Genomic DNA, 16216 nt, shown 5'->3' with positions numbered 1-16216 from the left:
TCTTAAGTTTATGTATGTATACCTACGATCATCTGGTATATTGGCAGCCCAATAACCTTCTAAAGTGGAGGTTATGAGTTCAAGTCTCGTCTGAAGTAAAAACTGTGTTAGTTGCATTTTTAGGCAGTGGCAAAGCTTGAAAATTTCCATCGGGGGTCGAAAGTCACCGGATCTAAAAGTATATACCTAAAAAAATTATTATTTATAAAATCGGGGGGTCGAAAACGTATATACCTAAAAAATTCTATATGAAACGTACATACAAAACACCACTGAGCGAAAAGTTCGGGGGGTCGGGCGCCCCCTCCGGCCCCTTCATTGCTGCGCCACTGTTTTTAGGCACGTTTTATAGCACTTTAATATTAAAATTTCATTACATATCATGCATATTTCATAGTCATATCTCATTATTTGTGAAACACTTGTTTTTTGGAATGGAATCTACTTTGTTTTGTTTTAATTGTTTTTGTCTATGCGGAGTGATCGCGGGTGATAAAGATGGATATTTAAAAGCAAAGGAATCATGGAATATAAAAGGCAATTGTTGGTGGTTTTAAATGGAGGACAATTTAAAGCTAAAGATGTAGTTTTAAAATGTATTGTAAGAAGAACAAGTCCAGCAAAAGTCATGATTTACAACAGTCAAATTAAATTGGGCTTACTTAAATCTTCTTGGGCTAAATTTGGATGGCCATATCGATATTGATATTATTGTGTAAAAAAAGATGGAGGCCCATTTAGGAGAAAAGAGATATATACAATTTGAATGAAAAAAAAGGAGGACCAAATGAAAAAAAAAAGAAGGGGATCAAGACCAACAACTTGAACGAAAAAAAGGGACCAAGGGATCATCATCACGTTAAGAATGAAAGAACGTGAAGGAATGTGAGGGTTTATTATTGGGTGTTGTGAGTGATGGGCATTTTCACTAAAATCCATCACCAGTGATGGAATAAAGCTTGATCACGTGGCGGAACTTGATTGGAAGTTTTGAGAAAGTGATAAATGATGAGTGATGACCACTCGTACCCTCCTAATCGTTCACAAGGATCTTGGATGGCTGCACTTTTTGGGAAGCAACAAGCATTGGAGTTTTTGAAGACTAATATTTTTGGTTTGTTAGCTTTTAATGTTTTGTTTCATTTTAGACTTGATTGAACTAGCCATCATGGCCGGCTAGACCTTTATAGTTTCGACATCGGAGTTTATTTTCTTTGTTTTGGTTCATAAACTTATGTGAAACGGTTATGTTCTATAATTTAATGGTTTGTTTATGTGATTCTTGTTTTTATACAGATTCAATCCGGAAAATATTAGATTGTGATGTAGACTAGGAAATGGGATACGAAATCGGACCTGTTGATTCACACAGAATACTAGGAACAATTCTTCCAAAATTCGTTGATTCTTGTGGAATACCGAAAATTGGGGGTTTCACACTCAAGACACTCACAAGTGAATTGGGATAAAAAAATGACTTTTCATAAACTTCCAAACTGATTATCTTCCTCCCATTACATTCATATAAATAACAACGTAAATTCAAAACGAGCCTTAAAACACACTTGGGCCAAAAGCTAGAACCAAATAAAAGTCCACAAAAAGCACTAAAAAACATAAAAATGTAAATAAATCATAGAAATAAGCGTTTTTGGGCCTGAACGTTGACCCAAACCACCTACGGGTTTGTAGAAAGATGGGCTTCGTTATCACGATCATTTCGCCTGGTCGCATGCCCAAAACGGACACCTGTAGCCTAAGTTAGAGCCATTTTAGTGAAGCCCCTTTTGTCACGCTATCTTGGGCCTCCAAATACAAGATGGCCCGCTCCTCCACACTTGGGCCCGCATCATTCCCCCCGGATAGACAAAATTCGTCCTCGAATTACCAACAGGTTCATCATCAGAAGAATCACCATAATAAGGCACCAGATGCTTCACGTTAAACACATCAGAACAACGAATGTGACTTGGCAGCTTTAGACGATATGCATTCGGATTGATCTTCTCCACGATTTCAACTGGGCCAATCTTCTTGGCTGACAACTTATTGTATTCCCCAACTGTAAAACGATCTTTAGTCAAAACAGCCCAAACAAAATCACCTTCCTCGAACTCAACATGCCTACGCTTCTGATCAGCAGCTTGCTTATACTTCATATTAGCTCGGGTCAAATGATCATACACAGCATTATGAACTTCATGTAAACCCTCTACAACATCTTGAACTTTCTTTGGGACAGATCCAGAAACAGAAAGAGATATCAAATCAAGTGGTCCCCGAGGCTGAGATGAGTAAACTATCTGAAATGGGCTATACCCGGTGCTCCGATTAACAGCATGATTATGAGCAAACTCAGCTTGGCATAATTTTTTATCACATGCCTTCACATGATTACCAATCAAACACCTCAGCAAATTCCCAAGTGACCGATTAACAAATTTAGTTTGGCCATCAGTTTGTGGGTGATAAGCACTACTGAAGTTGAGTTGAGTATTTACCATCTTCCACAAACTACGCCAAAAATGACTCAGAAAGCGGGTATCCCGATCAGACACAATAGAAGAAGGTAGCCCATGCAAACGGTACACGTCCCGAAAAAAGAGTTGGGCCACATTAACAACATCAATCGTCTTCTTGCGGGGAATAAAATGGACCATCTTAGAAAACCGATCCACAACAACAAAGATAGAATCATTACCCCTCTGAGTACGAGGTAACCCCAACACGAAATCCATACTAATATCAACCCATGGCTGTGAGGGAACTGGAAAAGGCATATAGAGACCCGCATTGGTAGCCGTCCCCTTTGAAACTTGACAAATACGACACCTCTTCACATAACGATCCACCTCTTTCCTCATAGTAGGCCAATAATAAGAAGCTTGCACCAGCTGTAAAGTACGGTCACGACCAACATGCCCTTCACCATGTAACTCCTTAATAATCTGTAAATGAAGACTAGAATTAGGAATACGCAGCTGATTCCCCTTGAACAAAAAGCCGTCATGCAAAAGAAAATCTGACTTCTTCCCAGTTTCCACATCCTGCAAAATAACTGAGAAATAAGGGTCAATGGCTAACTGCTCACGAATGACCTCCAGACCTGGCACATCAACCCTCATAGAAACAAGCAGATTACTCCTCCTACTTAAGGCATCAGCAACCCTATTTGAAACACCAGTCTTGTGCTTGACCACAAAAGTAAACTTCTCAAGAAAGGCCAACCATCGCCCATGCTTATGAGATACCTTGTCTTGAGTACGAATATGCCTTAGGGAATCATGATCAGTGAATAAAACAAACTCCTTTTGAAACAAGTAATGACGCCAATGCTTTACAGCTTGGACCACTGCATAAAACTATAGATCATAAGTACTGTACCTCAACTTAGGCCCAGTTAACTTCTCACTAAAATAAGCAACAGGTCGACCACCCTGACTAAGAACCCCACCAATTCCAACCTTTGAGGCATCAGTATGAAGCTCAAAAACTTGAGAAAAATCAGGCAATACCAGAATTGGTGCTGTAGTGAGCTTCTCTTTCACAACTTGAAAAGCCAACTCTGCCTCATCTGTCCATACAAACGTCTTCCCCTTCATACAATCTGTCACTGGGGCCATAATAGAACTGAAGTGTGGAATAAACCGCCTGTAAAAAGAAGCAAGCCCATGGAAACTACAAACTTCAGTAATGGTAGTAGGAGTTGGCCAATTTTGAACTGCCGCCACCTTGGATTCATCAACCTGTATCCCATCACCAGAAACAACATACCCCAAGAATAACACTTTAGGGGTCATGAACACACACTTCTTGGTGGCTGCATAAAAACGGTCCCTGCGAAGTAAGGCCAAAACCTGCCTCACATGCACAACATGGTCACTGAAAGAAGCATCATAAATGAGAATGTCATCAAAACACACAACCACGAACTTCCCAATAAAAGGTCTAAGCAACTGATTCATCACACGCATAAAAGTACTTGGTGCGTTTGATAAACCAAATGGCATCACCAACCACTCATACAACCCTTCACGAGTCTTGAAGGCAGTTTTCCACTCGTCACCCGGTCTAAGACGAATATGGTAATACCCACTCTTCAAATCTGACTTTGTAAAAATAGTAGCACCACTAATCTGATCAAGTAAATCATCAAGTCGAGGAATAGGAAACCTGTACCTCACAGTAATCTTGTTGATTGCTCGACTGTCAACACACATACGCCAAGTGCCATCCTTCTTTGGAGTCAATAAAGCTGGAACAGCACAAGGGCTCATACTTTCACGAACGTGGCCCTTAGAAATCAATTCCTCAACCTGCCTTCACAACTCTTCATGCTCACCAGGGCTCATCCTGTAATGTGGTCTATTGGGTAACTGTGACCCAGGCTCCAAATCAATATGATGTTGGATGTCACGCAAAGGTGGCAATCCATCAGGCAATTCATCAGGGAAAACATTAGAAAATTCTTCAAGCAAAGGAACCATAGCATCAGGGATGTTGACCCCGTCAACCACTTCCTTACCAATCAACACAAAAACATCATCTCCCACCTCCAATTCATTCTCAAACTGAGAAAGAGTCAACAGGGTACCAGTGGGTTTGGCGGCTACTTCCTTGGGTTTATTAGGCAACAAAGTTATCTTCACATTATCAAACATAAAACTGTAGGTATTAGAACGCCCGTTATGCTCTACGCATTGATCATATTCCCAAGGCCTCCCCAACAATAAATGACAAGCGTCCATAGGTACCACATCACACAACACATCATCCTTATATGTTTTACCAACAGAAAAAGAAACAAGGGTACGCTTACTGACTTGTACCTCGCCTCCCTTCTTGAGCCACTGGAGCTTATAAGGTTTACGGTGGTTCTCCGTCTTCAAACCTAGCTTTCTGACAGCCTCCTCAGAAACTAGATTGTCACAACTCCCTTAGTCAATAACAAAGGTACAAACCTTTCCCAGCACAGTAGATGTCGAATGGAAGATGTTATGCTTAAGACAATCATCATCACTGGCCTTTGGTGTATAGCATGAGCGCCTAACCACCAGTAACCCCACATCTCCAGCCACCTCCTCTTCTTCATACTCAGGCTCCTCATCATAAACCGGGCCATCTTCATAAGTCTCACCAACCTCATCATCATCTTCCCATCCATCAGGTTCGTTAAACAAGTGTCTCTTCTCAGCCCTTTTACACTCTGCCTGGCGATGACCCGTCTCTCCACAATTAAAACATTTCATGTTAATAGTACCGGCCCCTTTAGAACTAGATCCAGAAGCGCCACCAGCCGGTTTTGCTTGGTTGGGCACAAAACGAGACGCCACATTGCCTGAACCCGAACTACCTCCTGTCAAGGCAGATGAGGCTGAACCACCACTACGTCGGTTTTGCTTTTCAAAAACCAGGGCACGCTGATGTGCATCAGAAATAGTCATCGGATCAAACAAATTCACAGACTCCATAATCAGAAGCCTTAGACCACCAATGTAACGAGAGACAAGTTGGATATCATTCTGAGCCACCAACTGATAGAACTCTGTTGTATAATCTTCAACCGTTTTGGATCCCTGCTTTAAATTCTGTAACAGCTGGTACATTAAACGCTGGTAATTATGAGGAATAAAGTTGGCCCTCATGCACTTCTTCATCTTCCTCCAGGTTGTGACCTTTGACTTTCCCATCCTTTCACGAGACAGTTTCAGTTGTTGCAACCAAGCAGATGCCCTACCACGTAACCTGGTAGCAATCAAAGGAACCCTCTTGTCTTCTGTCACGACCCCCGACCCGGTTTTACCTGTTTCCGGAGCCGCGGGACAGAAACCCCGTGATATTTGTTTAATTGAGTTTAGCAGCGGAAATTTTTGAATATCAGGATCGTTGTAAAGCTAAATATTTTTCCCGATTATTTTTATTTTACAATTCGGGATAAAACCCCGATAATTTACAATACATAAGTTTAGTGATAAAACATCTTTATTTATTTATTATTGAGCCACTACTTTAAGCTTGAAATGCTGCTAAGCACTTGTTCCTGATTTACAGCAGATCACCTGAAACATGTTTGAAAAAGATTTTGTCAGCGGGGAAATACTGAGTGAATCATTCATTTTACTGAAATCGACACATTTGTTATAATTTACAGTATTAAGAGTTTTTACATATGTTTATTATCAACCAACATTTCAAGAATAGGTATTTGTCACAGACCAGCTCTGTGACTGTGGTCATATCACCATTGGCTGTCCCAATGAGTGACGTATATCACTTACTTTTAGGCTCGCCCACCTAATGTGATTAAAACAATAGTAATACTGTGCACAATACCCCACATACCGGCTGTAATTTGGTGATTACATAAACTTAATCACTGTAATTATAACTTTGAAAAATGATTTGGAATATTGTAAAACAGTTAATAAAAAGAGAATGACTCACATTGCAGATTTAGTACTGACAGAATATGATTTTATCCTTGTTAACCTAATTTCACAATAAAGCATACAAAACAGGATTAGTAATCAATACAGCAGTTACGATAACTCCCGAGATCAATTTCTCACAATGAATGACCAAGTGTAATACTTCAACTCATTTATCAAAATGACAAACGACAAAGTATAGTACTTCAACTCATTTATCGAATTATCGACAAACGACAAAGTACAATGCTTCAACTCATTTATCGGATTACCGACAAACGACAAAGCATAGCCCAAATGTGGGCGGCACTTAGACATTCTTTGGATATATTGATCCCGGAAACTGAATCGTAATAGCGATCGAGTAATTACCCTGTTCCGCGGTAGTGATTCGATATTAGTGTGTGTTTGGTAGTAATTTAAGCATAGCTCAACGTATATTGTGAGTTTTTTCATCGAAGTGAGCAATCTGATTTAATCCCAGACCCCCCTATTTATACCCAAATTTGGTACCTCCCGCGAGTCGCGGGAGGTGTCCCTGATTCTGTCGCGACACGCCTGGGGTAGCAATCTACCCTAGGGTAGCCTTGTGTCCCCTCTAGGCTTGCTGAGTTGATTTCGTGTTACTTCGAAATTTTTACAACGTTTTCTGTAGATAATTATAACTAGGGTTTACCCCCCCTAGTTTTAGGGGCCCTGATCCTGATTCTAATTGTTTTGAAAATTTTAGGGTTAGTGCCAAATCATTCGGGTGTCTTAATTAGGGTTTCCTTATTGACTAATTATCATTCTAATTATTAATTTTAATGAGAGTTGTTACATCCTCCCCACCTTAGGAAAAATCTCGTCCTCGAGATTCACTGAAATAGATGAGGATATTTGCGCTTCATTTCTGACTCTAATTCCCAAGTGTATTCCGGTCCTCTCTTGGAATTCCATTTGACTTTTACCAACACAAGTCGCTTGTGTTTGAGGAATTTGACTTTCCGGTCTTCTATTTGTAAAGGTTTTTCTATGAATTTCAGTTTTTCATTTACCTCTATGTCTTGAAGAGGTACTACCAGAGATTCATCTGATAAACATTTCTTAAGGTTGGATACATGAAATACATCATGTACTCCAGCTAGTTCTTCTAGTAGTTGTAAGCGATAAGCAACTGGTCCAATTCGTTGAATCACTGGAAATGGTCCAACATATCGGGGACTCAGTTTTCCTTTCTTACCGAATCTTACCACTCCTTTCCAAGGAGATACTTTTAAAAGTACCTTGTCTCCTATTTGGAATTCAAGCGGTTTGCGACGATTGTCTGCATAACTCTTCTGGCGATCTCTAGCGGTTTTCAATCTTTCCTTGATTTGAGTTATCTTGTCTGTGGTTTCTTGCACAATTTCTGGACCTGATAATTGACTTTCTCCTATTTCTGCCCAACACACGGGTGTTCTGCACTTACGTCCATACAGTGCCTCGAATGGAGCGGCTTCAATACTTGAATGATAACTATTGTTATAGGAAAATTCAATCAATGGTAAATGGTTATCCCAATTACCTCCAAAGTCAATTACACATGCTCTGAGCATGTCTTCCAGAGTTTGGATCGTTCTTTCACTTTGTCCGTCTGTTTGTGGATGATATGCAGTACTTAAATTGAGTCGAGTTCCCATTGATTCTTGGAAACTTGTCCAAAATCGAGAGGTAAAACGACTATCTCTATCCGATACAATGGAGAGTGGAACTCCATGTAAGGATACTATTTCATCCACATATAGCTTGGCTAATCTTTCCATGCTAAAGGTTTCCTTTATTGGTAGAAAATGAGCTGATTTGGTTAATCGGTCCACGATTACCCAAATTGCATCATTACCTTTTCTGGTTTTGGGTAACTTAGTAACAAAGTCCATTGTTATGAGTTCCCATTTCCATACAGGCATTTCTAACTGTTGTAGTAAGCCTGAGGGTTTCTGGTGTTCGGCTTTAACTTGTGAACAGGTTAAACACTTAGATACATATTCGGCTATATCCTTTTTCATTCCTATCCACCAGAAATTCTTCCTTAAATCTTGGTACATCTTATTGTTTCCTGGGTGTATAGTATACCTAGATTTATGAGCTTCTTCTAAGATTTTTGATCTTAAATTTCCTTGTTTAGGTACCCAAATTCTGCTTTTGTGGAATTTCCAAATTCCATCATTTCCTTGTTCCAATTCTTTTAGGTAACCTCTCATTCCTTCGACATCGTCCTTGATTGCCGTTTTCTGGATTTCCTTCACTTGTTCTCTTAAATCTACTTGTAGATTTATTCTAAGAGCACGGACTCGCCTTTGTTTTTCATGATACTTACGACTTAAGGCGTCAGCGACTACGTTTGCTTTTCCTTCGTGATACTGAATATCACAGTCGTAATCACTCAAGACTTCCATCCATCTTCTTTGCCTCATGTTTAACTCTTTTTGCCCGAATATATACCTTAAACTCTTATGATCTGTATAGACAGTAAATTTACTTCCATACAGATAATGTCTCCAAATCTTAAGGGCAAAAATTATGGCTCCTAATTCTAAATCATGAGTCGTATAGTTTTCTTCATGCTTTTTCAATTGTCTGGAAGCATATGCAATTACCTTCTTGCGTTGCATTAACACACATCCGTATCCTAGTTTTGAAGCATCACAATATACTTCAAAATCCTCTATTCCTTCTGGTAAGGCTAAGATTGGCGCATTGGTTAATTTCTGCTTTAAGATTCTAAAGGCTTCTTCTTGCTTTGGTCCCCACTCAAATTTAGTGGCTTTACAGGTTAACTTAGTTAATGGTACAGCTATCTTGGAAAAATCCTTAATAAACCGTCTATAATAACCAGCTAATCCTATAAAACTTCTAATTTCCATTGCAGTTTGTGGAATCTTCCAGTTAGTAATGGCTTCGATCTTAGCAGGATCTACGTGAATACCTTCGTGATTCACCATGTGGCCTAAAAATTGCACTTCTTGCAGCCAGAATTCACACTTTGAGAATTTAGCATATAACTTTTCTTTTCTTAACAAAGTTAAGAGTGTATGCAAGTGCTGACAATGCTCTACTTGACTTTTGGAATAAATAAGTATATCGTCAATGAATACGATCACAAATTTATCCAAATATGGTTTACAGATTCTGTTCATCATGTCCATGAATGCAGCTGGGGCATTGGTTAATCCGAAGGGCATGACTGTAAACTCATAATGACCATACCTAGTTCTGAAAGCAGTTTTAGGTATGTCTTCTTCTTGAACTTTCAATTGATGGTATCCAGATCTTAAGTCTATCTTAGAGAAATACCTAGCTCCTTGTAATTGATCAAAAAGATCATCAATCCTAGGTAATGGGTATCGATTCTTAATTGTAACTTTATTTAATTCTCTATAATCAATACACATTCTCATTGATCCATCTTTCTTTTTCACAAACAACACTGGTGCACCCCAAGGGGATGAACTAGGTTGTATAAATCCTTTGCTTAGTAATTCATCTAATTGCTTTTTTAATTCTAGCATTTCGGTAGGAGTTAATCGATAAGGTGCCTTGGCTATCGGTGTAGTTCCTGGAATTAGATGAATCCTAAATTCTACTTCTCTGTCTGGTGGTAACCCAGGTAAATCTTCTGGAAAGACATCTGGGTATTCTGAGACTACCGGAATTTCCTTGAGTTCTTTGCCTTTAGTACAAATGATTACTGAAATCATATATACTATTCCTTGGTTCCGTTCATAATTAGCAACTTTCATTACTGATATGAACTTCAATGGTTTCCGAGGTTTATCTCCTGAAATCTTAATTATTTCTCCAGTGGGTGCTTGAATTTCTATGGAATTTCTATCACATATGATTTGAGCATGGTTGGCTATTAACCAATCAATTCCTAACACAACATCGAATTCAGCTAATTTCATAGGAAATAGGTTTGCAGTAAATTTATGACCTAAAAGTTCTATGTCTACTTTTTGCAAAACCTGATTAATTTCTATGGAATTCCCATCTGCAGTTTCGACTGTAAAGATCTGCCTAACTGTAGTTAATGGTAACTTAAGAGCTTGACAGAATGAAGTATTTATAAAACTTTGGTTCGCACCAGAGTCAAATAATACTTTTGCATAGACGTTGTGGACTAAAAACGTACCGGCGATCACATCCGGAATGAGTTCTGCTTCTTGAGTAGTCAGCTGAAATGCTCTAGCATTCTTCTTAGTAGTTCCTTCAGCTGCCTTGGGTTTGTTGTCTGCTGGGTTGATTAATTTAGGACACTCTGGTTTGATATGTCCAGCTTCTCCACAATTATAACAAATTATGGTTTTCTTTCTGCAGTTTTCTTCCCGATGTCCGGTTGTTTTGCAAAAACTGCAAATTCTATCACATTTTCCAAAATGTCTCTTTTTGCAAAATTTGCATAATGGCACATTTGAAGATTGCCCTGTTCCTCTTTTCTTGAAATTACTACTATTACCTACCCTAAATCCTTGGGTAATTTTCTGAGCCAATTCTTTCTTCCTATCTTCATCTCTTGTACGGATTAGTTCATCGGTTAAGGTATTAGCTAATTCCACTGCATCGTCAATAGTGCGAGGTCTCGCAGCCTTAACGATATTTCGAATTTCACTAATTAATCCCCAAATATATCGAGAAATGAGTACTGGTTCTGGCGAAGCCAGGTTAGGTACCACTCTCGCATATTCGAAGAATGTCGAAGTATAACCCCGACAATCTACTCCGGTCATTCGATGATTTAGGAATTTATTTGCCATTTGTTCCTTTTCATACTCAGGACAGAATTTTCTTTCGACAAGATTCTTAAATTCTTCCCAAGTCATAGCATAAGCCACCCGTCTTCCTTTTGCTTGTAGCACTGTGTTCCACCATTCTAGTGCTCCTTCCTTAAGCAGATTTGAGGCATACATAACTTGATCTTCTTCAGCACATTTACTTATTGCAATTACTGCTTCGGTTTTCTCTAACCATCGCAGTGTTGCAGTTGCTCCTTCGTTGCCTGCAAATTCAGCGGGTTTACAAGCAAGAAATTCTTTGAAAGTGCAACCAGGTGTTGCAGCCTTTCGTTTCTTAGGGCGCTGCGTGTGCTGAGATTCATTGTCATGATTTATATGATCATTGCCCCCGTTTATACTATTACTGAAATTATCTTCGATAGTATGTTTGCTAGGTATGATATGTTGCGAATCGTTTGGATTTTTCATAGCAGCAACGAACATTGGAATTGCGTTGGCTATTCCTTGGGCAACCATATTTTCAATATCTTGTTTGGTCATATATTGATCTTCTGGGTGTTGCTCCGATTGATTAACTTCATTTACTGGTTCGTTATCGTTATTTGCCATCTGATGATAAGTTATTATGAATAATTAGCAATTAACAATTTATACAAATCATTAAACAAGTTATAACACATAAAGCCAAAATTATCTATTTTTCGATTGCATTTCATATCAGTATAGTATGCATCAATACACACCGATATTTTACAACGTTTTATTCGTTATGTTACAACTGGTTTCACTATTTACTTTTATACAAAGATAACTTTCCCATCCTCCTAGTTGTTATTCTAGAAACGGAATTCCCTCTCGTCATATTTCCAGGCAATCTGTCCCCCTATTTCCCTAATTCTATTCCCTGCATCCATCAACTCTTCACCGAAATGGCGAAGTTCAGCCAAATTCTCATTGCTCATTGGTGGATTGGGTAGGGGTTCTGGGTCGAACTGTGGAAGAAACGAGTAAGGGCTATTGACAATATTTTGAAATTGCCAATCGTTAGTCCACCATTCTTCCATTTCTACAGGTTGGTCATGGATTATTGGTTCAGTGATTGTTGGTGTAAGGTTCATAGGTATTGGGTTTTCAGTAGGATAGGTAAAGATACCGGTGTTGGCAGGTTGCATAGTTTCACATTTTTCTAGTAAAATATCTATCTGATCCTGAAAAGTAACTCTTCTGGTTTGATTAGAACTCTCTCCAACTTGTACCTGAGTTGGGTTAGAACCTTGCCCTATTTCTATTTCTATTTCTATTTCCTGAGAATACTGATCGAACTGCTCCTCCATTTGCCTAACCTCATTATTAGCTTCAGTTTCTTGTTCTTGTGGATTAGGGTTTTCCTGGATTATAATCGCTTTTCCTTTGTCTAAAGGTTTACTAGTTTTAGGGGTTTTTGTAACTGACTTTTTCTTACGTATACGACTTCCCCATACATAATTTTTCTTTGGCTTCCTTTTTGGTTTGGTCACTGGTGGAGTAGGGAGTTTTACAGGTTGATCCACATCAGCAAGATATCCCGTGAATTCATGAGAAACTTCTATGTTTACTGGGTACAGATTGAGGTTCTGAAAAGCTTCAGATATCTCGTTCATGCTGTGTAGCATATATGCAAAATGCCCAAAATATCAAGTTAAAACTTTAGAACAAAGTTTAACAAATAACATGGAAGTTTTATTGCACACTATTTGTACAAAATGCAGGAAAACAAACTCAAATTGTATTTTACTAACTTTTATTTATTTACTTATTGGGAAGTACTGCTTGCTAGATTTAGGGCATATAGAGATTTGCATGTTCAGCCACAGTGGCTAGCATATACAAATTTGCCCATTTTTCATCGAGTTTATCTTCCCAAGGTGATTTCTTAAGTAACTCCTGGGTTTCCTTTTTAATCTTCTTTTCTCGGATTTGCTCCTTACTTTTCTTAATAATCATACTCTTTTTTCTAGGAGATAATGGATATTCATAATTCGCTTTTTGCACAAATATTCCTTCTTCAGGAATTGTAGGGAGCTTTGAAAATTTAGTTTTGGACGAACTTCCTTCTTCGTAAATTGATCTATCTAGTTTAAGATAGATATCTTGCAACTTTTGTTTACCCATACTGTAACTAACAAATAATCAATTAAAAGCACATAATCACATAATCACATAATAGTAATCAGGAAAATTAAGTATTGTTTAAATACTTAATTAGCTTAACTCAGTGGCTCTGATACCACCTTGTTTCTGTCACGGCCCCCGACCCGGTTTTACCTGTTTCCGGAGCCGCGGGACAGAAACCCCGTGATATTTGTTTAATTGAGTTTAGCAGCGGAAAGTTTTGAATATCAGGATCGTTGTAAAGCTAAATATTTTTCCCGATTATTTTTATTTTACAATTCGGGATAAAACCCCGATAATTTACAATACATAAGTTTAGTGATAAAACATCTTTATTTATTTATTATTGAGCCACTACTTTAAGCTTGAAATGCTGCTAAGCACTTGTTCCTGATTTACAGCAGATCACCTGAAACATGTTTGAAAAAGATTTTGTCAGCGGGGAAATACTGAGTGAATCATTCATTTTACTGAAAACGACACATTTGTTATAATTTACAGTATTAAGAGTTTTTACATATGTTTATTATCAACCAACATTTCAAGAATAGGTATTTGTCACAGACCAGCTCTGTGACTGTGGTCATATCACCATTGGCTGTCCCAATGAGTGACGTATATCACTTACTTTTAGGCTCGCCCACCTAATGTGATTAAAACAATAGTAATACTGTGCACAATACCCCACATACCGGCTGTAATTTGGTGATTACATAAACTTAATCACTGTAATTATAACTTTGAAAAATGATTTGGAATATTGTAAAACAGTTAATAAAAAGAGAATGACTCACATTGCAGATTTAGTACTGACAGAATATGATTTTATCCTTGTTAACCTAATTTCACAATAAAGCATACAAAACAGGATTAGTAATCAATACAGCAGTTACGATAACTCCCGAGATCAATTTCTCACAATGAATGACCAAGTGTAATACTTCAACTCATTTATCAAAATGACAAACGACAAAGTATAGTACTTCAACTCATTTATCGAATTATCGACAAACGAAAAAGTACAATGCTTCAACTAATTTATCGGATTACCGACAAACGACAAAGCATAGCCCAAATGTGGGCGGCACTTAGACATTCTTTGGATATATTGATCCCGGAAACTGAATCGTAATAGCGATCGAGTAATTACCCTGTTCTGCGGCAGTGATTCGATATTAGTGTGTGTTTGGTAGTAATTTAAGCATAGCTCAACGTATATTGTGAGTTTTTTCGTCGAAGTGAGCAATCTGATTTAATCCCAGACCCCCCTATTTATACCCAAATTTGGTACCTCCCGCGAGTCGCGGGAGGTGTCCCTGATTCTGTCGCGACACGCCTGGGGTAGCAATCTACCCTAGGGTAGCCTTGTGTCCCCTCTAGGCTTGCTGAGTTGATTTCGTGTTACTTCGAAATTTTTACAACGTTTTCTGTAGATAATTATAACTAGGGTTTACCCCCCTAGTTTTAGGGGCCCTGATCCTGATTCTAATTGTTTTGAAAATTTTAGGGTTAGTGCCAAATCATTCGGGTGTCTTAATTAGGGTTTCCTTATTGACTAATTATCATTCTAATTATTAATTTTAATGAGAGTTGTTACATCTTCGGGTACCTCTTTGAATTCGAACACCTCTTCAACCACAACAAGCCAGTCAATGAAATTTTCTGGATTCAAAGTGTCACCATCAAATTCTGGAATGCTAGTCCGCATTCCCGACTCCCAACGCCGATTACCGTCTCCACGCTCTTCCCTTGGTCCACCTTCCTGTTCGTCATCGGAATCCGAACTATCACCAAATGGATTACTAAGATCAGTACCATACCCATCATTGTGTCGTTGCCTCCTACGATTGATCAAGTTAGCCATCCGATCAGTCAACTGATTGACCACTTGATCCAAACGTTGATCCATTCTTGCCATAAGTCGTTGCTCTAATTCCCGTTCATACACTTCATCGAGAGGCCTGTTGTTGTTTCTCTTCGGAGGCATTTTGAGCCAGGAATTTGGCTCTGATACCAACTGATGTAGACTAGGAAATGGGACACGAAATCGGACCTGTTGATTCACACAGAATACCAGAAACAATTCTTCCAAAATTCGTTGATTCTTGTGGAATACCGAAAATTGGGGGTTTCACACTCAAGACACTCACAATTGAATTGGGAGAAAAAAATGACTTTTCATAAACTTCCAAACTGATTATCTTCCTCCCATTACATTCATATAAATAACAACGTAAATTCAAAACGGGCCTCAAAACACACTTGGGCTAAAAGCTAGAACCAAATAAAAGTCCACGAAAAGCACTAAAAACATAAAAAGGTAAATAACTCATAGAAATGAGCGTTTTTGGGTCTGAACGTTGACCCAAACCACCTACGGGTTTGTAGAAAGATGGGCTTCGTTCTCGCGATCGTTTCGCCTGGTCGCACGCCCAAAATGGACACATGTAGCCCAAGTTAGAGCCATTTTAGTGAAGCCCCTTTTGTCACGCGATCTTGGGCCTCCAAATACAAGATGGCCCGCTCCTCCACACTTGGGCCCGCATCAGATTGTTAGTAAACTTGGTCAACTTATTAATTTTTCTAATAAAGTTCAATCAATTTTTAGAACTCTAATAGAGTTTTAATTTTTGATACTAGGAACAAAATAATATTTTGAGTTTGTCTATGAACCCAAACTATTATAGAATCACATAATATAATTAAACATTCCGAACGACGTATGTGTTTGATTATAATCGATACTTCTATCATGCAAGCCGCACACTGAGATCCGAACGGCGTGAGCTTAGAGTAACCGGTTGGCTCTAATGAACGAACGACGTTTGGTTAGACATAAGATAGAGTGGATGTCCGGACTGCGTGACATCTAGTATTGATACA

General features: G+C 38.7%; 1 protein-coding gene across 1 annotated transcript; it reads right to left on the bottom strand.

The window, feature by feature from the left end:
* Window positions 1-4322: 4322 nt before the first annotated feature.
* LOC110896240 lies at window positions 4323-15242 on the bottom strand. The gene is made up of 4 exons (XM_035982446.1): window positions 14943-15242; window positions 12439-12570; window positions 5009-5597; window positions 4323-4918 (listed from the first exon to the last, which is right to left on the bottom strand). Exons 1-4 carry the CDS (start codon window positions 15240-15242, stop codon window positions 4323-4325), a joined length of 1617 nt encoding a protein of 538 aa, XP_035838339.1.
* Window positions 15243-16216: the final 974 nt, after the last annotated feature.

Source organism: Helianthus annuus, chromosome 2 (genome assembly GCF_002127325.2).
Source record: "Helianthus annuus cultivar XRQ/B chromosome 2, HanXRQr2.0-SUNRISE, whole genome shotgun sequence".
NCBI lineage: Eukaryota > Viridiplantae > Streptophyta > Magnoliopsida > Asterales > Asteraceae > Helianthus > Helianthus annuus.
This window is presented reverse-complemented; position numbering and strand designations above follow the sequence as displayed.